General features: G+C 33.7%; 3 protein-coding genes and 1 long non-coding RNA gene across 4 annotated transcripts; all 4 read left to right on the top strand.

Annotated features, from left to right (window-relative positions):
* Positions 1-7713: 7713 nt before the first annotated feature.
* On the top strand, positions 7714-8184 carry LOC112507470. Its single transcript, XR_003068531.1, has 2 exons — positions 7714-8007; positions 8102-8184. It is a non-coding gene; the product is annotated as an uncharacterized LOC112507470 (long non-coding RNA).
* Positions 8185-10337: 2153 nt separating this feature from the next.
* LOC112521220 (L-type lectin-domain containing receptor kinase IX.1-like) lies at positions 10338-13402 on the top strand. The gene is made up of 2 exons (XM_025129988.1): positions 10338-10424; positions 11349-13402. The coding sequence occupies exons 1-2, from the start codon at positions 10338-10340 to the stop codon at positions 13314-13316; spliced, it is 2055 nt and encodes a 684-aa protein (XP_024985756.1). The 3' UTR covers positions 13317-13402.
* Positions 13403-13715: 313 nt separating this feature from the next.
* LOC112521129 (rhamnogalacturonate lyase-like) lies at positions 13716-18735 on the top strand. The gene is made up of 16 exons (XM_025129864.1): positions 13716-13816; positions 14248-14311; positions 14377-14498; positions 14633-14686; positions 14795-14911; positions 15006-15125; positions 15211-15349; positions 16190-16360; positions 16503-16658; positions 16865-16971; positions 17133-17226; positions 17306-17447; positions 17791-17950; positions 18035-18151; positions 18268-18391; positions 18469-18735. The coding sequence occupies exons 1-16, from the start codon at positions 13716-13718 to the stop codon at positions 18733-18735; spliced, it is 2055 nt and encodes a 684-aa protein (XP_024985632.1).
* A 1750-nt stretch (positions 18736-20485) lies between these two features.
* LOC112507461 (mannitol dehydrogenase-like) lies at positions 20486-22359 on the top strand. The gene is made up of 5 exons (XM_025112062.1): positions 20486-20688; positions 20957-21070; positions 21147-21660; positions 21739-21892; positions 21989-22359. The coding sequence occupies exons 1-5, from the start codon at positions 20591-20593 to the stop codon at positions 22189-22191; spliced, it is 1083 nt and encodes a 360-aa protein (XP_024967830.1). The 5' UTR covers positions 20486-20590; the 3' UTR covers positions 22192-22359.
* Positions 22360-23544: the final 1185 nt, after the last annotated feature.

The raw sequence follows: 23544 nt of genomic DNA, 5'->3' as shown, positions 1-23544 counted from the left end.
TTTTGAAATGTCCAAGGACTTATTTGTTCCAAAAAAAAATCCAAGGACTTAATCATTCCAAACAAGAAAGTCCATTGGTTTTTATTGTACTTTTCCCTTGTTATAATGAGTATATTTTTCAAAATTCAATGTTTTAATAAAAAATATTTTGAAAGTACACTACGGTAATAAAAAAAATAAAGTAAAATGTTATAATAAAGACATTTATAAAAGTAAGCTACCATTTCATGTATTTAACCATTTATTTTATTATTTTATATATGTATCTAACTGAAGAAGATATTAAGTAACATACACTTAAAAGTCACATGCTACATTACGTCCCGACGACATCATAAATACTAAATAAAAACAGAAATAATTCATCATCTTATGTAGCAAATATTAATACATCAATTAAAATTTGAATCTAAAATAATTAAGCAATTGAAAGCAATTGGAAGTGAAAGTCTAATACAAACTAATATATACTGGAAATTAAGGTCTGGCTGTCATAATGTAAACTTCGAATATTAATATAACAAGATTCTAACGAGGATAATACATCCACTTACCTTTGTTCATCTTTGTTTAAGCAATTTTTTTTATTAACCTGGATATCCAACTCGTTATGCGAGCCGACTAATCCCAGGGCGACCACCTGCTTTGCAGATAGCCCGAAGTCACCGCATATAAACCTCCGTGGCCACAAGGGAATTTTTATTTCTCCTTGGATTTGAACCTGAGATCTTCTAGTACTTTTGACCTTTGCCGACTAATAGCAAATCCTTAGACACGCTATTAATTATATTAGCTTACAACTGCTAGTTATATTAGCGTACGCCAACCGAGTTCATGATGTTTGTGCTAAACAAGTTATTACATAGTTTCATATATTGTATGGCATCAAAGATACAAATACACTTTTATAAAACAATTTGACTATGTGCATATAGTCATGCAAATTTTATGAACACATATAACTGATCACGTAATACTGAACATCGTTATGGATGTATTAAACTAGTCTCTCCACAAATGCACCATATAAATCTAATCAAGTAAGGTCTCTCTTACTGAACCAACATAGTATGAGAGTCAATTGTCACATATGACCGATTGAGTAAAAAGAGCGCAATATGTACTGGTATTGTCTATTTAAACTAGGTAGAGAGATACCCTTGCGATACATGTTTTAAATCTATGCATCTTAATGGTGCCCCCATCTGATACTATCGACGTCCCAACATGTAACCAATTACACATATCAAAACAAGTTCATGCATAACTTAACATTTAGTATAATGAAACATTTGACATGATAGAAAGTTTTTAAAACACGTAGCATCCACATAATATATCTAAAAATACTGAAGAATATACATTTACATATGTATCTCGATTCAGATACACATGGTATAATCAGATATGCTTAGAAGCTACACACAACTATTAATATGTTTCTAAGTAATTGCATTGTTAGTTTATTGATATGTTGTGTTGGTTATTTTAAATATTAATTTGGACATTGTTGCACTCCATATAGATCCATAAGTCCATGTGACTTCTTGGCAACCATAAGTGAACATATTGTTAGTGAATTATTTAGTCATGCGGTATAACTGGATTTGCGAGAGAATGAAGAGGTTGGCAGAAGTTATAGATAGGGCTAGAAGGTAAGGAGTGCACATTTGCACAAGCTAAGCTAGAATCATAATCGTCATATGTCGCTATATAGAGGGGGATGGTGGCCAATGGGATCGTGCCCCTTGCAGGGTGCGTGAAGTTCCAACATTGAGATTATAGTGGTCAACTTTAGTGTGGTCACTGTCTCGTTTAGTTAGTGTTATTGATGATGCACCATCAATGACACCATAAACTAGTGGTGTTCAGTGTGAGGCATTATGGCACTGATGAGGCTTCATGAGTGGAACTAAACACTTACACTTGTTACTGGCAACGTTACCCATTTATGTGTATCAATGAACCCATTTATGTTGATCCCCATTTATTTATATCAATGAACCCATTGATGTGGATCAATATTTTCACTCATGTTAGCCATTAATGTTGGTCAGTGGGTATACTCATTAATGCAACATGGTCCTAACTACTATGAATAACTTCCTAACCTCTTGTAACTTTTCCAATAACTTTCCTTAGTTTGCCTTTTAAAGCTATATTTATTCTCGTTTTTAATACCTAAAACATACAATTTCTTTGTGTTTCTACCTCTTTTTTTTTTGCCAAATAACGTTATTATTTAGGGGGTGTTTGGATTGCTTATAAAAACAACTTATTTTGACGTATTCCCATGTGACACCAGTAATAAACACTTTTGAGTGTTTGGATAAACAACTTATACCAATGCCAAACCGGTAATAAGGAGTTTTTGAAGAAGTTAAACCATTCCAACTTATAATAAGTTGATACACACTTTTGTAGAAAAAACATAAGAAGTTTCAAAAAGCAATCCCAAACACTCCCGTATATAGACTCTGATAAAATAAATACATTCAAAATAAATTAGTGTGATGGAGCCGGCCAACTAAATACGTAAACATCAAATTGAAAAAAACTAATCAAATTGGCATGATGGTAATCCAAGGTCCAACAGGTTTGACGTGATTTGGAAAGTAACATACACGGAGGGAATGAATCCTTTAAGTCGTTTTCAATCAGAAATAAGCATCTTTAGAAGATAGCAATAGTAGGTTTGGTAAGAGATTATGAAAAGACCTGTGACATAGAATAGAAATTTCAAGAAGTCATTATGGTTTTTCTAATCTGAAGAGAATCCAAGAACTTTTTAACTGTTCGATTACAAGAAATAAATCTATAATAACTTTCTGTAAAATCATTACAAATCTCTTGGTTTATTCCTTATCTCAAAAAGAAGAGGTCCTATGTTTGACGCTTCTTAGTGTATTGTTTTTCTTTACATGAGAACTGTAGCATGGCGACATAAACCAACGCTACATCCTGAACTTTTATATTTAGTACAGTTACAAGAAATATAAGGATACACTATTAATAAAGTGAATGCATCTTTAAGGTCCATATTTTTTTTTCCAGTTCTTTGGGACAATGTAGCGATACCATATGAACAACACCATTTCTATGCATGTCCGTTTTGTTAGGTTATGTTTGACAAACTAATTGATAAGTTAGTTATTAACTGAAAAATTAGTTGTTAGCTGATAATCTAGTCATGGTTGATAAATCTGGTTGATGAACTATATGATAATGTAACTGACCTAAAGTGACATGTTGAAAAGATGGTTTAAGGTTATTAAACCTTAAACTTCTTTTCTATCAAATTTGGGGTGGTAAAGAACATTTCCAACAAATTCAATATAATTTCTCTAAAATAAAAAATTAAAAGTTGAAATTTTTAAAAAGAATTACATTCAACTTAACAGATTCTCTATTTTAAAGATTTCATCATTAATTATATTATTAAAATATTCTATAACTTTAACCCTGGTACACTTTTTAAGTTTTTTTTTATAAAAAATAATATTAATTCAATCTCATCGGTGAGAATGAATAAAAAAACCATTTCTCTTTACCCAGATCAAGTTTTATAGAATTCTAAACTTAGAGTTTGTTTTTCTTAACTTTTTTCTATCTAGAGAAGAATATGGAGAATCTGTTTGAGTTATTATTTTCTCTGTTTTAGAGAATCTACTAAAAACATCTCCAACATGTATGTTATATTTTCTCTATATTTTTTCAAATTTAGGTGCCGTTTACCAAACGCTTACCCGGGCAAGCGCTTACCAAGTCATGTTACCTCACCGGATGAATATGGTAAGGACCAAGAATCTTACCCGGTAAGAACGAGACAAGGACCAAGAGTCTTACGCAGTAAGTGAGAACGATGACTTTTACCATGGTAAGCGTTTACCGGGTAAATTGTTACATCGATTTCGTTTTGGTGGACTAAAATCTTATCTGGTAAGTAAATAGTAGTATTAAATAATATAAGTATTAAAAATTATTGTAAGTTTTAAAACTGTATGGATATAAGAGAAGATGCTTTTTGTATTGTAATAGGGTTTTGGGCTTATGGAGTATAAATTCCATTTTGTTTTTATTATTAACAAATAGCAATCCTTTTTTGTTTATGTTATCTTCTTTTCTCATATCTTGTTTTATTATACTTATCAACCGGAATTTGTTATACTTAAATTCTGTTTTGTCTTAATTATGAATACGACCTTATTATTATTATTGTAAATGAATGATCTGATCTTCTTATAAGTTTAAAGTTGTGAGCTACCAATAACTTTTACCATACTTTTTAATCATTTGTAAGTTATCTTTCAGCTATGAAGTGTTACAGATAGTTGCAAATCTTGTCATGTCTAATTTATATTTTCATGTTACCATCCATATTCTACCTATTTGTTAGTACTCCCCTCCTGTCACTTGTCAGTGACTGTCATTTCCGGTCGTTACGAAGAACGTCTGATAGTTTGGTTCGCTTGTGTCTATATATAGTAGAGTCAAAACAAACATTTCATTACATTTTCACACGACTTGCATCATGCTATGTTTTACGTCTTATCTAAGGTAGATCATAAATTTCAACCTCGTTGCATCCAATTTTGTTTATTAACATGCAATTATAAGTATCTGATTATTATGACTGTTTATCAAACACTTACCTGGTAAGCGCTTACCGGCAGTATACATCACCCTCACTTACCTTATCATGTAACATTCTTCATCATTAAAATGAATTGTTGGTAAGCGTCTTACGTGCTTATCGGATAAGACTCTCGATTCTTGTCCTCTCTTATCAGGTATTAATTGAAACATCAGGGAATTCAATCGTACCTTTTCTTTAAACAAAGAAATACTTTTATCTTTGGAGCAAATTATCGTATTTCTAGATGATAAAAATATTTTACAGAAACATATGAACCAAATCTAAGTTCAAACGTGATTCTCCAATAATTGTTGATAACTAAGGATGTAAATTATGAGATAAAATATTGGACTTGTTTAAGAAAAAAGTTATGTTCTTCTTTTACGAAACAAACAACATACTTTTAAATAGCATATACTTAATTTCAGATAAAACCTACTAATGGAATAATTACGTATTTTAAAACAAATTGATGGCATAAACTGTTTAAGAAAACGGACTGATGGAATCTTAAGTATTCTTAAATGGTAGAAATCGACAATATAGTAATTACGAAACTTTTACAACTTGTATAAACTATTTATTAAGATATTTGGGTAAGCATCATTTATAGACAGAGACATGACTAAAATAACAAAAAAACCTAATGAGTGTTTAAAAAATTTAGAAAATCAAATTGAGTAATCAGTTTCTATTTTTTTTTAATTTATAAAATGTAATTTTTTATTTATAAATTATTATATATATATATATATATATATATATTATAAAAACTTGAAGTATACTTTATTAATTTTCATTTTTCTATGTTAATTTCTATTTGTTAATTTACATATTTTATTAATATATTTGAAAACAATTAAAACACAAATATAATTTCATATTACAATTAAAGAAAATACAAACTTACCCACCATTAATATTTATAAAAGGTAACATAAAATAATAAATAATTAGATGATTAAAAATTAAACTTAGTAATACAAATACTCGTATAAAAAAATTACAATAAAGGAAATTAAAAATCTTTTTTATAATAATTAATACATATATGGTTTATAGATTATAACATAAAATAAAATGGTTAATAAATAATAAATAAAAAATAACAAAAAAATGTATATAAAAATCTGGGTTCTTGTTTAAACACATGAATTCTAATAAAAATATGTGATTACATAATATCGTTTGTCCTCTAATGAATGTATTTATAAGAACTCCAACAAAAACCTTAAGAAGAACCTTTAATATGGATGTTTTTATCAAACTATTTAATAAAATTCACAAAATGTTATTTCTTTTTTTTAAACATTTAATTTCATTGATTTTCATTGGTAGTAAGAATAAAAAATCATTTCCTTTTGTAAGCAATCATTCTTGAAGAGTTCTTCAAACGTTTAGTGGCTGTATGCTTCATGGATTTGGACGGAATTGAAAGAAATTGGAATGGTCAAATCCTTTGACCGAATTCCAAATACAATGTTTGGTTCATGGAATGCAATTGATGGAATCCTTTCAATTCCAATAAAGTTCTTCACTCACAGATTTTACATTCCACGACAATACACTCGGATTTCAATTCCTTCCCAAATCCAAATTCATTCAACGTTGCGTCTACCATCTCATCTAATCTAATTGATCTCCGGTTCGATCTCCATCTGGTACGCTCTCTCTCGTAATTTCTCCATCTATACGAGATCGATAGACAACATATGTAATCAATGAATCAATTCAAGATAACTAGTTATCGATATCGCTAGTCCAATTCCGTTATTCAAAAATTATATAAGGTCATTTGTTGATATTTAATTCTGATTCCAAAGTTGAATTTCGTGAACCAAACAAAAAAAATTCCAACCCGTTAAGAATTTCATTCCAATTTTATGCAACCAAACGCAATCACAAGACATGGTCAAATTTCATTTCATTTCCTCATTGAACTCCATTCTATGAACCAAACGCCCCCTTAGAATTTATCCTCTTTCATATATATTTTTTAATTTTAAAGAATATTTTTATAAAATCTATTAAAATATAAATTCTTAAATGTTATTTTAGATAATATGGTGAAGATATTCCGATAAAAAAATTGTAACATAAAGATGAAAAAAATAATTTACTTAAAAAATATTATGTTCAACAAATGATGAATAAGGGTTTTGTTTGCGATCTGACGGTTTCCCCTTCGATGGAAGACAAAAGACGCCATTTCAACCAAACCAGGTTAGCCACTTCTTCTCTCCTCTTTTGTTGCAATTGTTATCACTTCATAATCCTTGTATTTCCTGCTCATATGATGTTTACTTCATTTATAAACAACAATTCTGCCTTGGATTTCGATTCTGAAGATGCCATTCTTCAAATAGTTCATCTGTTTGTAAATTAACAATGTAGAATCGTATATAGGAAGGGTTAATTGATGAGGGATAACCATTAAAACCTGCAATTGTTCAATGCCGGATTTGAACATTGTTTCTTCACCTAATTGGTAATTAGTACAAGAGATTAGGGGAACCAATTACCAAAAATGGTCATTTTGGATTTTCAAACCAGACAAGTGTCTACTCATTGTTATCTTCTAATGTTTTGCATGTATGAAGTAATGTTTTTGGTTTCTTAATACAAACATATACTTAGTTAATTATGACTAAATTATGTCATTGTTGTACTATGAGTCCAACTAGCTCAACTTTGCTTCTTCAAGGGATTGTCTTCTATTTGAATGTGTGCATATGCAAGTACTTGGTAGGACAATCGGTATTAAGCAACCAGTTAACAACAGGAAATAGAATTCTCTATAAACTGACTTTTAGTACATTAAAGATTGTATAGTAGAATCCAAACTCCTATGGTCAATTAATACCAAGCAGCCAAATTAGGCACAGACTTAACTGGAGCCTAAAACCAACTGAAAAGATATGTTAATGGCTACAGATAGTGAATGCCATAGGGCTAAAAAAGTACAATAAGAGGGTTGGTTTAGGAATCTACTTCACAGTGAATGCATCTTACTTAAAAATCTAGATTCTACTTTGTAGTTGATGTAGAATAAAAGGGTTGCTGCTTAACTTCTTTTTACTTCTTGGCAACGGGTTCAATGGCCTGAGAACATGAACTCACTAGATCGGCTTTCGATGCCAAATACAAGGAACCTAGACCATCTAGGGTGCGAGCAAGAGAAGGAGGTGAAACATGCAGAGAAAGCCTATCCGGGAGATGCATGGGATTGGGAACATTTGCATGAACTCAAGCCATGGTGGGGAAATGGAGACCTAGTGAATGGAAGATAGCACAAACTAGGGGTGCAATGCAATGCGGAGAAGGCATATGTGGTAGCAGTTCCCAATGTGCCCATGCTGATCAACATGATGGTAATGTTTTTGTTTTATAATTTATATTAGCAAATATAAGAAAGAAATTGAGTATTGTGTGAGATTAATTGATTAATCACTACGTATGAAACAGACAGGCAGCATGAATTGAGTGCCCAGTTAATTGTAAGTTACTCTTCCTACACCTTAAAATCCTTATCCTATACTTACCCGTGATGCTACGTTTTCATGATCATACTCTAGTGTACTATCTTTATTTGGAAATATTGAAGTTAAGTTAGGACTTCTCCAGCATAACCATAACCAGTTGTTAGTCTGTTTCTTTCTATTTGCTGTGGTGTCTCGAGGCTGATTTTGGGATGGTTCTAGACCATATTAATACTGTACGGTAGGTTTATTTGAGCCCAATAGGGTTTGGCTTTGGTGCTGAAATGACCGCAAGCAATGGAATACGCACGAACCCACTCAAGATCATAACTAATTACACGAATCACATGATGATTGGATTCATTAACACCTAAATTTAACTACATTAAGAGAGAATAAAACTAAAGAACAATTAATGACACACACTAAACCAAGTGATTAAAGACAAAGAACGAACCATAGATATATCGACTGTTAATCTCAACCGTCCATCTAGTCTAACGCATATATGGTTTCATAAATATATCGATTGTTTCCTGATATAAAGCGTTGATCATAATTAATGAACTCTAATTCTCTTATATAAATATTCAAATCATAATAGATGAATATTCATCATTCCCATAATCTTAATTGATTGGTGCATGTGGTTTGTTACATTTGCAAGTTTGGTATATGATTTCTCCTCTCTATATATGGTAAATCAAATACAAACCCAATAAACGTTACAAACTTACAAACCGTTTTCATGCGTTATTTCACATATGAAACAGTAAATGTGAAACATGTTGTGTTCATACAATATTGTTTCATATGTGAAACATGTACGACTCTTTTATGTGTGGAAAAAAAAATACAAAAATACGTTTATATACGAAACACATACATACACACAAAAGAAAAAAAACATGTAAAACAATATGAATTATAACTTTAAATCAAATTCATTTAATAGTTTGTAACATTTATCGGGTCTGAATTTGATTATTGGTTTTTATATATGTATATATTTGTGTATAGAGGAAGGTTCAAACGAGATTAGGGTCAAAGTAAAAGGACACGATAACACCTATTTTGTATTCGATTTTAGAGTCAAATTACATGTGATTAAGGAACGGGTCAAACCACCTAGGTCGTGGGGCCAAGCATGTATACACCCTTGCTTTGCCTGTGTTTCCTAAACACATGTGATTCGACTCTAAATCAGATGTGAGATAGGTGTTCTCATGTCCTTTTACTTTGACCATGTGTCTGTTTGAACCAACCTTATGTGTGTGTGTGTGTGTATAGGCGAAGGATCGTGTGAGAAGGGAAGTTATGGTAAGAAACATAAGAAAAGATTTGAATCTTTGAGCACTTTTAATCTCATGTCCACCCATGAATTGTGCTTAAGAAAGGAATTGATCTGGTGCATTTCGGTGCACCTCATTAGTGTTGACATTTAATTAGGATTGATCCAAGGATGGATTTCTCTTCTTACGTTTCTCACGATAGCTTCCATTCTCACTGGAACTCAACCCTGTATATATATATATTCATAGGTTTTTGTGAACTCCCAAGCTATGCTTGTTTTAGGAATTCAACAACCTACTTACAAACTAGGTTTGCATTATTACTAAGCTAATTGCTCAAATCCATATGTCAATTCCGAAAGGTTAATCTTTATGTGCATTTTTATAGGCCTTCAAGTGGAAGGCTGAAATATGGGTTTAATGAGAACTATTTTTTAGTTCTGGGGAGATTTTTGTGAAATGAAGGACTCTGTAATTTCGTGATAAATTTGGATGAGTAACCATTCAAAAGCCCAGAACTGCACCTCGACTCGAGGAAGTAACATACAGGAAATGAGAAGTTGGGATTGATTATGTGTCAATCCAAAAGGCCCAAAATCTCAATAGGTTATTCCATCCATATGGTCATGGTTGTAATGTAGGGGGGCAATCGTATACAAACTAGTCCTAAAAGGCTACGTGTTCAAGAGTGTATGCAATTGACAGCTAAGATAAAACAATATTCCTAAAAGATCATTGAACGAGATGGCAAGAAGTTACGTTGCACAATTAGTGAATCAAACAACTAGTTATACAAAGTGACACGTACTATGGTTCTAACACAGCAAAGTTATCAAAAATCTTTTCGATTTTGGAAGAAGGCAATGCATGAACTAAATCCAAAGGCTACAAACTAACTTAAGCTCTTTGGTAATTGGTTAGTTTGACAACATGCTTCCTGATTCCGCTCTTGTTCCTGTGGATCATCGACTACAATCCAGAACGTTCACCAACGGACCATTCCTTGGAAATCCGTCGGTAAAAGTGACATCAATCGCTGAAAGTCTGTTGGTCAAGACTTGGTCGGTAAAGAATTCACTGACGGATTTGGAGGATTACATTTATATTGGAGAATTGCATTAAAAAATGGAAAAAAAAAATTTAAATATCCTTTAGTAATGACTCATGATTATTCATATTTCGTTCTTCAATTTTGTAATTGAGAAATTGTCATCGGTGAATGTATACTTTACCAATGGATCACGGTTCGTTGTGATAACTGTCGGCAAAAACATGTGAAACTTCATTGTGTCAGTAGTCCGTCACAAATCATCGATGGATTCTGGCCTTCAGTACTTCATCGCTGAAAGTACCTAGTCTAGTAGTGCCTGTGGACGTTTATATTTATTTTACATGTTTGTCTTTCGTTTTGTTTTAAGTTGGAATGGTATATAGTTCAATTTGGATTCTTGTACTACGATTATGAGACCAATTGATCGACAGGTGAACAAGTATTTTGTATTGAATATGAAACTTTAGTTACAGAAATAGCTTTGCAAATGGAGATATGGAGTAGAGTGTTTGTTTGTAATTGGAATATGTTAAGACGGCAACCGGCCTCTTATATTCTACCTTAATTCCATTGATGTTTACGCCAAATGTTGTTTCTGTAATAATAAGAAACAAATGAAAAAACCCAACATGATTATGATACCACCGCCTACCCATTGCCTCTTTCTATTCAACGATCAAGATTCATGGATGAATAAGATCTGAAGGTTAGAAATGTGCCAATTGACCAGGTTAGGTTCCAGACTGCAACTGGACAAATATAAGGAACAAAGTTTTAAACAACAGTTTATCCGTTTCCATAGCCTCTTCTATTGTTACTTTTGTGCCATTTCAATCAGGAAATTAACTCTCAATTGTTGAATGATGTTGCATTTCTTGATCATTCTGCAGTTGTTTCTTCTGACCCACGTGAGCTCGCTTTCATTCAATTTTACTAGCTTTCAACCCAACAACCAGATGATCGTGTACCAAGGGGATGCGTTTGCATCGACAGGAATTCAAGTGACCAGGAATCAGCTTGACCAGTCTCTCAAGAACAGCGTGGGCCGAGCTTTGTACCGGGAGCCTGTTCAAATTTGGGACAAAAAAACCCGTAAGCTATCAGATTTCAACACCCATTTTTCCTTCTCAATGAACGCACTTAATGCGACCAAATATGGTGATGGCTTATCTTTCTTCCTTATGCCTTTTGAACCCGAGATTCCTCTCCTTTCATATGGTGGTTTCCTTGGCTTATTTAGTCCGGCTTCGGCTTTCAACTCCTCCAATAATACCGTTGTTGCAGTCGAGTTTGATTCGTTTATGAATACGTGGGATCCTAGTGACAACCATGTTGGGATCAATGTGAATTCGATTGTCTCGGTGGCTAATGTTTCGTGGAATACTAGCATCAAAGACGGAAGGATGGCAAATGCATGGGTGAATTATAATTCTAGTACTTATAACCTAAGTGTGTTTCTATCCTATGAAGAGCAGCCAATTTTTGTTGGGAACTCCAGCCTTTGGTACATGATTGATCTAAGGGAAGTTCTACCCGAATCGGTTCGTATTGGGTTTTCAGCAGGAACAGGGGACTGGATCGAAACACACACCATTTTCTCGTGGACGTTTGATTCCAGTTTGGAGAAAACTCGAGTGAAAAAGAATGTATGGTTTGTGACTGGTTTAGCTGCGGGTTCAGGCGCCTTGAGCCTTGTGGTTGGGTTCTTTTGGTTCTTTTGCTGGAAGAAGCAATACATTTTCCGCAAAAGAGAAGACGTGGCCACAGAATACGACTTCGAAAAGAGCATTGGGCCAAAGCAATACTCGTTTCGTGAACTCAGTAAGGCCACCGATGGGTTCTCGGAGGAACAAAAGCTTGGTGAAGGTGGGTTTGGGGGAGTTTACAAGGGTGTATTGAGTGGTGGAAACTCACCGGTTGCGGTCAAGCGGGTCTCGAGCGGATCAAAGCAAGGGAAGAAAGAGTATTTGTCGGAAGTAAAGATCATCAGTCGATTAAGGCACAGGAACTTGGTGCAACTTGTGGGTTGGTGCCACGAACAAGGCGATTTTCTTCTTGTCTACGAGTATATGCCTAATGGAAGCCTCGATTCTCATCTGTTCTACTCGAAATCGAAGCTAAGTTCATCGGTTAGATACAAAATAGCCATGGGAGTTGCTTCTGCCTTGCTTTACCTCCATGAAGAATGGGAACAATGTGTGGTGCATCGGGATATCAAGTCTAGTAACATAATGTTGGATTCGAGTTACAACGCAAAATTAGGCGATTTTGGACTTGCACGGCTTGTGGACCATGATCTGGGCTCTCAAACCACGGTTCTAGCCGGAACAATGGGTTATTTAGCCCCAGAATGTGTCATGACCGGCAAAGCAAGTCGAGAGTCCGATGTTTACAGTTTCGGGGTTGTTGCACTCGAAATTGCATGTGGACGAAAGCCTATCGACATGAAGGTGGAACCCGGTAAACAAAGGTTGGTAGAATGGGTTTGGAGTCTTTATGGCGAAGGGAAGTTATTTGAAGCCATGGACGCGAGGTTAAACGGAGAATTCGACCACCGCGAAATGGAGTGCTTGATGGTGGTTGGTTTGTGGTGTTGTCATCCCGATAGTGGCAATCGGCCGTCGATAAAACAAGCGATAAGTGTGCTGAATTTTGAAGGGTCATTGCCTAGCCTTCCGGCGAAAGAACCCATACCCATCTATTATGCACCTCCGATGAGTATGTGTAGGTTCACATATACGTCTTCAGTTGGTGCAAGTGAGACGAGTGGGGGGAAAGGGGCCGTGAGTAGTTGTGGGTCGTATTCATCGGCAGGATCCTTGAAAGGACTGTTGGAGACACGGAGCGGTGGCCCGTAACTGTAAGGCATTATTGGTTGGTTGAGTCGACACTGACAGACATGCACATGCTAACGGAAGGTGTATAGTTACGTTTTTGGTTGACTTTTTTAAATTGTAATTTGAATATAAAATGTAGTTACTTTTCTTTTGTTGAAACTGAAATAACGTTCAAGGAAAATTGTTGTAATTTGGGATGTTTCTGTTTCCTTTCTCATTAATTAGATATTACGGGATGTAAATAAATAAAAACAAAGAGGAGATATTTTTTTTTAAAACAAAAATAGGAATAAAATGTGTTATAAATAGAAAACATTTGTCATACTTGTTATGCCTTCAGCATATTCGACGGAGATGTAAAGAAACGCATATTACGTTCAATCTTTTTTTAATTTAAATTTAAATGTTGATTAGACAAGGATGGGAATGGATACCAGCACCAGCAGCTTCGCGATGATCCATTTGGGCGTTTTTATTCTCCTTCCATGTCTCATGGCTACTTCTTCCCATGACCCCACCAGGTATATATATAATGAAATTGTTTCATTTGAATCTTTAAAATGAATATAATGAAAATGATAATATTAATGATTAATTATATCATCTACAATAAAAATGATTGATCAACCTCTCATAATTACAAAAAAATAAAGAAAATAAAAAAGTATGCTAGGTTGAATGAATTTTATACGGTTTGTACAAATTCGTGGTTTGTAAAGTAGACTTCCTCTATGGGTATATGTATGTATATATTTCTTTTAAAACATAAAAAAAAGTCATAAAAACTGTATATATCTTTTACTTTTAACATATTATACAGGATTCGAATTCAATCATTTCAAAAGATTTATCTTTGTTCTTTTATGTCAATGATATTAATTAATTTCTTATATATTGGTTTTTATTTTAAATCCATGATTTTATTTATTTAATTAATGGGATAAATTGGCAGATGGGATTTAGGCAAGGAGAAGTCATCCCCGCCACTTCGGCTGCTTACACCCAATTCCCATCATGTAAACCAAATTTTATGCATATAATTTTATATCCAAATCTGGAGAGTGTTTTAATTTATGTACAGGTTATATTAGATAACGGACTTCTGAAGCTTAAACTATCAACTCCAGCAGGAATGATCGTCGCCATACATTATAATGGCACTCCAAATTTATTGGAATCTGGACTCAAAGAATCACAAAGAGGGTTTGGTTTTATATATATATATATATATATATATATATATATATATATATATGACCCTTTTAGCTCTCCACTCCTTTTCTTTTTTGTTTATACTTTTTTGAAATTAATGGATCAATTCTTGTAACTTTTAATAGGTACTGGGATCTTGTTTGGAGCAGGTGGCATGATCGTCATAGCGTTTTTGACGTGTAAGCTAGATGACAGTAGTAGTACTAGAGATAAAAGCTGACCATTTCTCATTTGATCCCCCTATCTCTAACGAACAACATAATAGACGGTTTTAATGAATTTTTCAGGATTCATGGAACAAGTTTTGACCTGATATCAAAAGATGAAAACCATATCGAGGTTTCATTTCTAAAAACATGGAAATATGACAACAAGGATGATCCTCCTATAAAAGTCGACAAAAGGTTCAACTTTCCATATCTAAACTAAGGAGATGTTAGCAAGATCTATCTATATATATATATATGGTAATAATAACGTGTGTGAAAATTAATCAAGGTATGTAATGCTAAGAGGATGTTCGGGTTTTTATTCGTATGCAATATACCAACACTTGGAAGAGTGGCCGGATATCGATATTGAGCAAACAAGGCTGGCATTCAAGCTTGACAAGACTTTGTAAGACTTGTTATTTCCATTTCCATAGAATTAATAATTGGGAGTTAATTAATTTCCTAACTAAAATGGATTGCCAAGTGATTAGGTTTAATTACATGGCTATATCAGACGATAGACAAAGGATGATGCCAACAGGGAAGGAGCGTGCAAAAGGTCGGAAACTGGACTACCCTGAAGCAGTTCGATTGCCAAATAACTTGTCTAATCCACTTCTTAGAGGAGAGGTACATAGCTAACCACCATTCCTTTATTAACTCACTCACCAAACCCTAAGAGCCTGTTTGGTTCGCGGAATTTGAAGAAATTTGATGGAATTGCAATGACAAATTCTAATTCCTTTGTTTGGTTCATTTCTTGAAATGGATGGAATCCTTCAAATTCCATTGACTTCCACAAATTAATGAATTCATCATTCTTTGGCATATATAATGGAAGGAATTGAATTCAATCACCACCCACCACGACCATGCTACTAATGTTCGTCATGCCCCATCCCTAACCCCCCAAAGAACCAAGTAACTTGCGTGCCTGACTGCATCATATCAGGTCCATCTCTTTTTGGACCCTGAGATGGTTCTTCAGATTTTTAATATCACTAGGACTGTCAAATTTGGATGATGATTCCTAAGCTATAGCGAAATCAGTTTTATATGACACTGAAAATGTCTTGTTTGATAGGACCTAAGTTTATAAAACCAAACAATTCCACATCATGTGTGTGTGGATGTGTTACAATAAGCTAGTAAGACGCTTTTTGGCATCGGAACAAGTTTTTTGAACAATTTTGAAATAAATTTTGCTATTAGCTTTTTATATGATGGTATTATTTGAAAAAAAAATGTCTTACAAGCGATCAATAAAAAATGTGTCCATTGGGACGCCCAAATAAGTCGTCCTAACATCCATCTTATTGTAACAACTTTATATAAGATGCACAATTATTTGGTAATATAAACTTAAATCCTATAAAACAATTCATTATCACATTTTTGGCATCCTATAGCCGATTCTTTTGTAGTGCTGAAATCGATATCTGGTTCTGAAAGTTTGATGGTCGCTCGCAGGTTGACGACAAGTACCAGTATTCAGCTAGCGTCAAGGACAGCCACATACATGGGTGGATTAGTGGCAAACTACGTATAGGATTTTGGTTGATCACGCCGAGTAGCGAGTTTCGTGCTGGCGGGCCGCTCAAGCAAGAGCTTACATCACATGTCGGCCCAACCACACTTTCTGTGAGTCTTCTCATCTTGCATCTTTTAACTATTAGCCAGGGAATTATCTCTAGACACCAGCTTAAAGGCTTATTTGTGTCTCTCACAAAAAGAATGACTTTCAGACCAAAACGTTTGCCATAACCATAACCTACATGTTTAGACGTTTTTCAGTTGTCATTACACGGGTTCGACTTTGGCTATAAAACTAAAATATGGAGAGTACTGGAAGAAAGTTTATGGTCCAGTTTTTGTCTACTTAAACTCAGGTTCAGTCGGTGATGACTATCGATCACTGTGGGATGAAGCAAAGAAGCAGGTACTATATATATGCATATGTGTGTGTATATATATATCTACATCTATATATATATACATACAAGATCACATCAAGGTTTCTAGATTTTCTAGTTCATATTTCTCATGCATTTTGGTTAATGGAATATGATCCAATTCCGTAGATAGTAATACATATATATAATGAATATAAGTTTGCTTTAGAATGTATTGCTTATTACATGTTAGGCATCTATAGAAAGGAGAACCTGGCCATACGATTTCCCCCGATCACAAGACTATCCTCATGCTTATCAAAGGGGTACCGTCATTGGTAGAATGCTAGTTCAAGACAGGTAACTAATCTTGGCGATGACAAACCATTTCCCTATGAATTAATAACATCTGATGTGGTTTTTCTAGACAAAAGTAACTAATAACTATAAACTAACACTTTCGTTTTTCGACTAATTTGTCGGTTATCACTTTTGTGTCATAATGCTTCAATATGTAACAGGTATGTGAGCAAAGAAGCTCTCATAGTAGGAAATGATGCTTATGTTGGCCTAGCTCCAGAAGGAGAAGCAGGATCATGGCAAAAAAACTCAAAGGTTAGCAATGTACATGCTGGTTTTGATTATTCGTCTCACTTATTGGGATTGATGTGTAGTATGACAACTTTTTTCTCAGGGATATCAGTTTTGGAACCAAAGCGATGACGATGGATATTTTGTAATTCGGGGAATCCGATCGGGGAGCTACAATTTGTACTACTGGATTCCTGGATTTATTGGCGATTCGAAATATAGTTATACAATTCACATATCAGAAGGTTCCTATCTGAACTAATAGTCTATCTGCCTGCTTTAGAACTTCATGATTACATGAACTTGAGACACCGTTTGACTTCTGGAATCAGATATACTAATACTAACCTCAAAATATGAAGAACATATTAAGTTCCCTTGAAAAAGAAAGGCATTAACCATATGGGTATCGATAGAAGAGGCATATATAGGAAAACAGAAGTTAAATTTGCAAGATTCCTAAGTGCTTTGAAGAAAACATCCTAAGGTGATGTCGTATATAAAGCACCAATAAACAGTGTCATATATGAAGCACCTAAAAAAAGTCAAAGTTTATCAGTTTGACAAGTTAAATTATTCATTAAGCAGGAGACTTCATTAAGCTAGGTGATGTCGTATATGAGGCACCAAGAAACGGTCCAACCCTCTGGGAAATAGGCATTCCTGATCGCACTGCTGCTGAGTTTTACGTGCCAGATCCTTATCCAAATCTAGTGAATCATTTATTCATGAATCACACTAATGATAGGTAAGCTCAATTAGATCAAGATTCATGTAGTTTGAACAATTTCTAGAATATCTAACTTGCACAAGCATTCTTGAACTTGGCTAGGTTTAGGCAATATGGATTGTGGGATCGTTATACAGATTTATACCCTGAAAATGATCTTGTCTACAACGTTGGTGCTAGTGATTACAGGAAAGACTGGTTCTTTGCTCATGTTAACAGGTAATTCTTCCATACCTAGAGACCTCCTTTCGCCAACCTGTTTTACATTTTATTTGGATCTAATGACATCTCTAGCTATGTCCCTTGGTGCATTTCAACCTTCCTTGTTAATGTAGAAAACTAGAAGACGGTAGCTACGGCGCAACTACATGGAGAATTGTATTCAATCTAACAAACGTTTCCAATGGATCCTATACTCTTTGGCTGGCGCTGGCAACCGCCAATGGAGCCAGCATCAAGGTACATGTTTACATCTTTATGTTGTTTATTCTTACACAAGTATTGTATATTGTATTGACGTTGAAATTCCTTCCAAGGTTAACTTTAACGAACAGCCGAACCCGAGATGGTTGAGCTTCCGAACAGGATTAATTGGGAGGGACAACGCGATTGCAAGACACGGAATTCATGGTTTCTACAGATTGTATAGCTTCAATGTACCAAGTTTCTTGCTTGGTAAGGGGGCCAACGTCATATCCTTACACCAAGAGAATGGCAGGGGCAAGTTTTATGGAGTAATGTATGATTACATCCGTTTCGAAGGCCCTCCTGAAATAGACCTAATTTTCAATTTAAAAAACTAGTTGGGATTTTGGTAAAGCATGAGCTAATCATTTCACGCCTTGTGACATCATAAAGGTTCTTTTGCAATTTCCACCATAACCAAACAGCATGTACCAAAGTCCAACTTTTCCTTGAGGGGAGAGTTGAAAAGGGGTAGGTATGTATGAATGTCTATCATAAACTTGACCTTTAAGAAGGAAATTTTTCTACGTAAAAGTCTCTTTCTTTCTTTTTTTTTTTTTTTTTTTTTTTTTCTCTCTCTCTATACACACACACGTATATGTATCTAGGGGAGCTTTACTTTGTAAACCATATTTTTTTATACAAACCAATTGTATCCATCTATTTTCATGATCAAATGTTATGATTAAAACAAGTTATTTTAGTAAAGGAAAAAAAAATAAAAGAAAATAAATTAATTATTGTTTTCAACAAGAAAGGGTAAAATGAAAACAAATTGTAAACTGCTGCGATCATTGAAATTCCTTTCCTGCATTCAATCCGGTGAACATGTTTCATTAAAATTTTCTAATATATCTCACTGCATTACGCGAGTATCATTATAATATATATATATATATATATATATATATATATATAACAATATTAAAGTATAATATATAATTAATTGAGTCTGACATTAAATGGAAATTAAAATAACTTTAGTTTTTAAAGCATTCAATATTCTTATTAGGAGTTACTATTAGTACTCCCCTCTCTAATGGTTTTTTTTAAAGAATTTCTAATTGCCAACTAGAATTTTTAATTAAAAAATTGTGTTGGTTTTGAATATGATTTTTTCTCATAAAAACATTTTATAAATTAAATTAAATATTTTAAAAATTAGTTAGTTTTACTTTATTATAATTATTTAGTTGTAGTTTCATTGTTATTTGATTAAAAAACAGTTTTATATTATAAGGTGTCACTTAATGTGTTAGAAATCCTTGTAGTGGAGGGTAATTTCTAGATATTTTCTAAATCTGACTTGACATTTTAAGTTTTTTGTTAGAAATTGTATTATAATGGATGGTCAACAAATTCTCTAAAACGAAGATTTTGAGGATTTTTGTTTCAATAGATTCCTAAAACCTTCTCCAAAATGGATAAAGTATTAAAATGTCCAAATTCAAAGATTTCTTTGAAAATAATTACTAGTAAGAGATAAATGATTTTTTTTTATTATTTTACCAATGAGATTACATGAAATTAAATGTTTAGGAATAAAAAATAATATTTTATAAGTTATATTAAATATTTTAATAATATAATTAATTATGTAATTTTTAAAATACAAAATTTGTTAGAGACGAAGAAAATGAAAATTAACTTTTAAAATCTGTAACTTTTTCATTTTTCTATTTTAAAGAATATATCAGAAATGCTGGCACTCTTATTCTCCATTCTCTTTTTTTAGTTTTGGTCCCCTGCTTTTAAGTTGACATTCTTTTTAAAAACAAATAATTCAAAGTTTAGAAAACAAAAAACGTTTAAAACGTTATGGTAATTAATAAAAGTCTTATTTTAAGAAAACAAAAATTAAAACTATTTGATGGACTAATCAAATGTCATACCAAACACTAAATATTATAAAAGAACCGACTTGTTTTTGAAAAAAAAATTGTGTTACATGAATTATGTATGTGTGTGTGTGTGAGAGAGAAAGCGAAATTGTTATGCAAGCAATAAATGGTAACCTAAAATACGCATAAAATTCAAGTAGGAACATGAAATGCATTAAAACTGCAACATCTATCTTTGTCGACTGGGTTGGCTAGCCTCTGCCTCATGGCCTATTTATAGCCCCCCATAAACATTCACTTCATACATCTGCACCTATTTCATCTATCTCTTACACCATTACAAGCTTCAATAATGGCGGAATCACCAGAATCTGAGCATCCGATCAAGGCCCATGGATATGCTGCTCGCGATACTTCTGGAATACTTTCCCCTCTCACCTTCTCCAGAAGGTATTTTCAATAGATTTCCCTCTGATTGCACGCAAGGCTCAGGGTGAATTGTTCGGTGCAGAATGATTAAGTGATTAGTAATTGTTTGATAATTGTTTATAATGAAATTAGGGCGCTGAATGGTTAAGAGGGTCCAGTATACAAAATTATTCACAAGATTTTAGAACCATTACTTCCAAACAAAATTCAACTCTTAACCATTCAGATGCCGGATCTTGGTGGAACTATTTATGATCTAATTTGGATTGTTTTTTTGTGGTTGATACAGGGCTACTGGGGAGAAAGATGTGAGATTCAAAGTACTGTACTGTGGAATCTGTCATTCAGATCTTCATTTTGTCAAGAACGAATGGGGTTTTACCACTTACCCTGTTATCCCAGGGTACAAATTCACACACCCATTTCTTAATCTCTTTCTCAAATCACCATTAAGTATGTATCCCAATTGCTTACTGTAGGCATGAGATTGTGGGTGAGGTGACAGAAGTAGGCACCAAAGTGGATAAATTCAAAATTGGGGACAAAGTGGGAGTTGGATGCTTGGTGGGATCATGCAGATCATGTCAAAGCTGTGCTGATGATTATGAACAATACTGCCCTAAGCAGGTTCTCACTTATGGTGTTCCCAATTTCGATGGCACAAAGACATACGGTGGCTACTCAGATCACATGGTTGCAGATGAGCATTTCGTCCTCCGGTGGCCGGAGAATCTGCCACTTGATTCTGGTGCACCTTTGCTATGTGCTGGGATCACAACTTACAGTCCTTTGAGATACTTTGGATTAGACAAGCCTGGTATGAAGGTGGGTGTTGTTGGTCTTGGTGGGCTTGGTCATATTGCTGTCAAGATGGCCAAGGCTTTTGGTGCAGAAGTTACTGTTTTCAGCACCTCTCCTGCTAAGAAACAAGAATCCATTGAAGGGCTGAAAGCTGACCATTTCATAAACAGTAAAGACTCAGAACAGATGCAGGTCAGTTTTTTTTCTCTTTATCATGTTGGTTTTGCTATGTGGGTTTTGTTTTGAATGTTGAATTGATGATTCGAATAGGCTGCTACGGGCACGCTTGATGGCATCATCGATACGGTATCTGGAACTCATCCTATTGCGCCATTGCTTAATGCACTTAAGCCTCATGGAAAGCTTGTTCTCGTGGGTGCACCAGAGAAGCCAATTGAATTAGCAACATTTTCTTTGATTATGGGTAAGCATTTTGGATTGTGTTGAATGTTGGGTTTGAATTAAAAGATGATTGAAATGATGGAATGAATGAATATTATATAATTAATCACATTCACAGGGAGGAAGATTGTTGGTGGTAGTAACATTGGAGGGTTGAAAGAGACTCAAGAGATGCTTGATTTTGCAGCAAAGCATGGGATAACCGCAAATATCGAGGTTATACCAATAGACTACGTTAACACGGCCATGGATCGATTGTTAAAATCCGACGTAAGATACCGATTCGTGATCGATGTCGCCAATTCAATCAATGTTGCATAGTCTGCTTTCTTTTAAGTTCTTGATGAATGTTTTTCTCTTCTTTGCGTGTCCGATGATGTTGTAATAAGATTGTATGATATTGCTTATTACTTAAAAAGACGTAAAAACCATGTAATAGTTGAATTTTTGGTGTACACTACGTTTTTAAGTCCATGTCCTTTATTAAAAGTTGTGACTTCCGTTTTTATGCTTTTACATTTATGTTCTAATTTATATGTCTATTGTTCAGACCGATACATATTATAAGAGAAAATATGAACTTAAATAAATTATATAAAAATATAATATATCTTAATTTTATTGATAGCGAAATAAGACCTAAAATAGTTTGAGAAAATATCTTTATTACACAACAATCGTTATCATCCCCCTGAAAATAAGGACTTGCTAATGAAACCAAGACAGAGTGTTGGGCCACACCTTTTATTTTTTGTGGGAAGTCTTTATTAAACGAGACAAACTTTAATTAAATCATGTCACCTCATCTTTTCAAATATCTATCTTTTAATACTGTTCATTTAAGACGAACAGTTTGTACACAAAAAATTTACGTCTTATTTTCTACACAAAAAATAAAATAAAAGGTATGCTACTGGACGTTGGTGTATGTTTATTTATGTTCGTTTAACGTCTTAACGAACGAACATAAATACTCTCATTTTCTAATGACACCCTTAATCCTATGTAGTCATTCCTTTTTTTTTGGTCTTTTTGTTATTTTTACCTTTTATTGTTTTTTATTTAAATATATATATTAGAGATGGCCAAAAACCGGTTCCGGGCCTGGCCAGGCCGGTTCCAATCGGACCTAATCTTTCTCATAACCGGTCCTGGTCGAAAATGATAGGATCGGTCAAGGTATTTCATAACCAGTTATGGGCCGCCGGTCCCAACCGCTCCTTACATTAAAAAATAAGATTTATTTTTTATTTTTTTAATGATATATATTTTTAATACATTTTAAAATTTACAATTATATCACTCAAAAACACTTTAAAAATGCGTTTTAATATAATTAAAATTACGTTTTCTTATAAAAATACATTATAAGATAATTTAAAAATACATTTATTTATGAAATTATTTGAATTTTTGGGCCGGACCGGTCCATAGTCTGTCCCATAACCGGTCTCGTTCGGTCCCGGTCCCGATCCCACGAAACTACCAAAAACATCAACCAGTCCCAGTTTTTGGTCCCATGACCGGTCCCGGAGCCGATTTGGCCATATATATATATATATATATATTGATTTTAATTAATTTAAATTTTTAATTAATTCTTTTTTTTTAATTTTTTCTCTCTTATTTATTTATATTATATTTTAATATGGATTATTAATAAATATATATTTC

This window comes from Cynara cardunculus (genome assembly GCF_001531365.2).
Source record: "Cynara cardunculus var. scolymus isolate 2C chromosome LG 1, CcrdV1, whole genome shotgun sequence".
Taxonomy (NCBI): Eukaryota; Viridiplantae; Streptophyta; class Magnoliopsida; order Asterales; family Asteraceae; genus Cynara; species Cynara cardunculus.
The sequence above is the reverse complement of the archived record's forward strand: the minus strand, read 5'-3'. Positions and strand labels throughout refer to the sequence as shown.

Excerpts from the sequence above, each read along its gene's own strand:
- LOC112521220 (XM_025129988.1), top strand. The coding sequence starts at position 10,338 with ATGCTTCCTGATTCCGCTCTTGTTCCTGTGGATCATCGACTACAATCC. Across the intron at positions 10,425-11,348 it reads CATTCCTTGGAAATCCGTCG|TTGTTTCTTCTGACCCACGT; the intron begins GTAAAAGTGACA and ends ATCATTCTGCAG.
- LOC112521129 (XM_025129864.1), top strand. The coding sequence starts at position 13,716 with ATGGGAATGGATACCAGCACCAGCAGCTTCGCGATGATCCATTTGGGC. Across the intron at positions 16,361-16,502 it reads TCGGCCCAACCACACTTTCT|ACGTTTTTCAGTTGTCATTA; the intron begins GTGAGTCTTCTC and ends CTACATGTTTAG. Across the intron at positions 18,152-18,267 it reads TTCTTTGCTCATGTTAACAG|AAAACTAGAAGACGGTAGCT; the intron begins GTAATTCTTCCA and ends TTGTTAATGTAG.
- LOC112507461 (XM_025112062.1), top strand. The coding sequence starts at position 20,591 with ATGGCGGAATCACCAGAATCTGAGCATCCGATCAAGGCCCATGGATAT. Across the intron at positions 21,071-21,146 it reads ACTTACCCTGTTATCCCAGG|GCATGAGATTGTGGGTGAGG; the intron begins GTACAAATTCAC and ends TGCTTACTGTAG. Across the intron at positions 21,661-21,738 it reads AAGACTCAGAACAGATGCAG|GCTGCTACGGGCACGCTTGA; the intron begins GTCAGTTTTTTT and ends TGATTCGAATAG.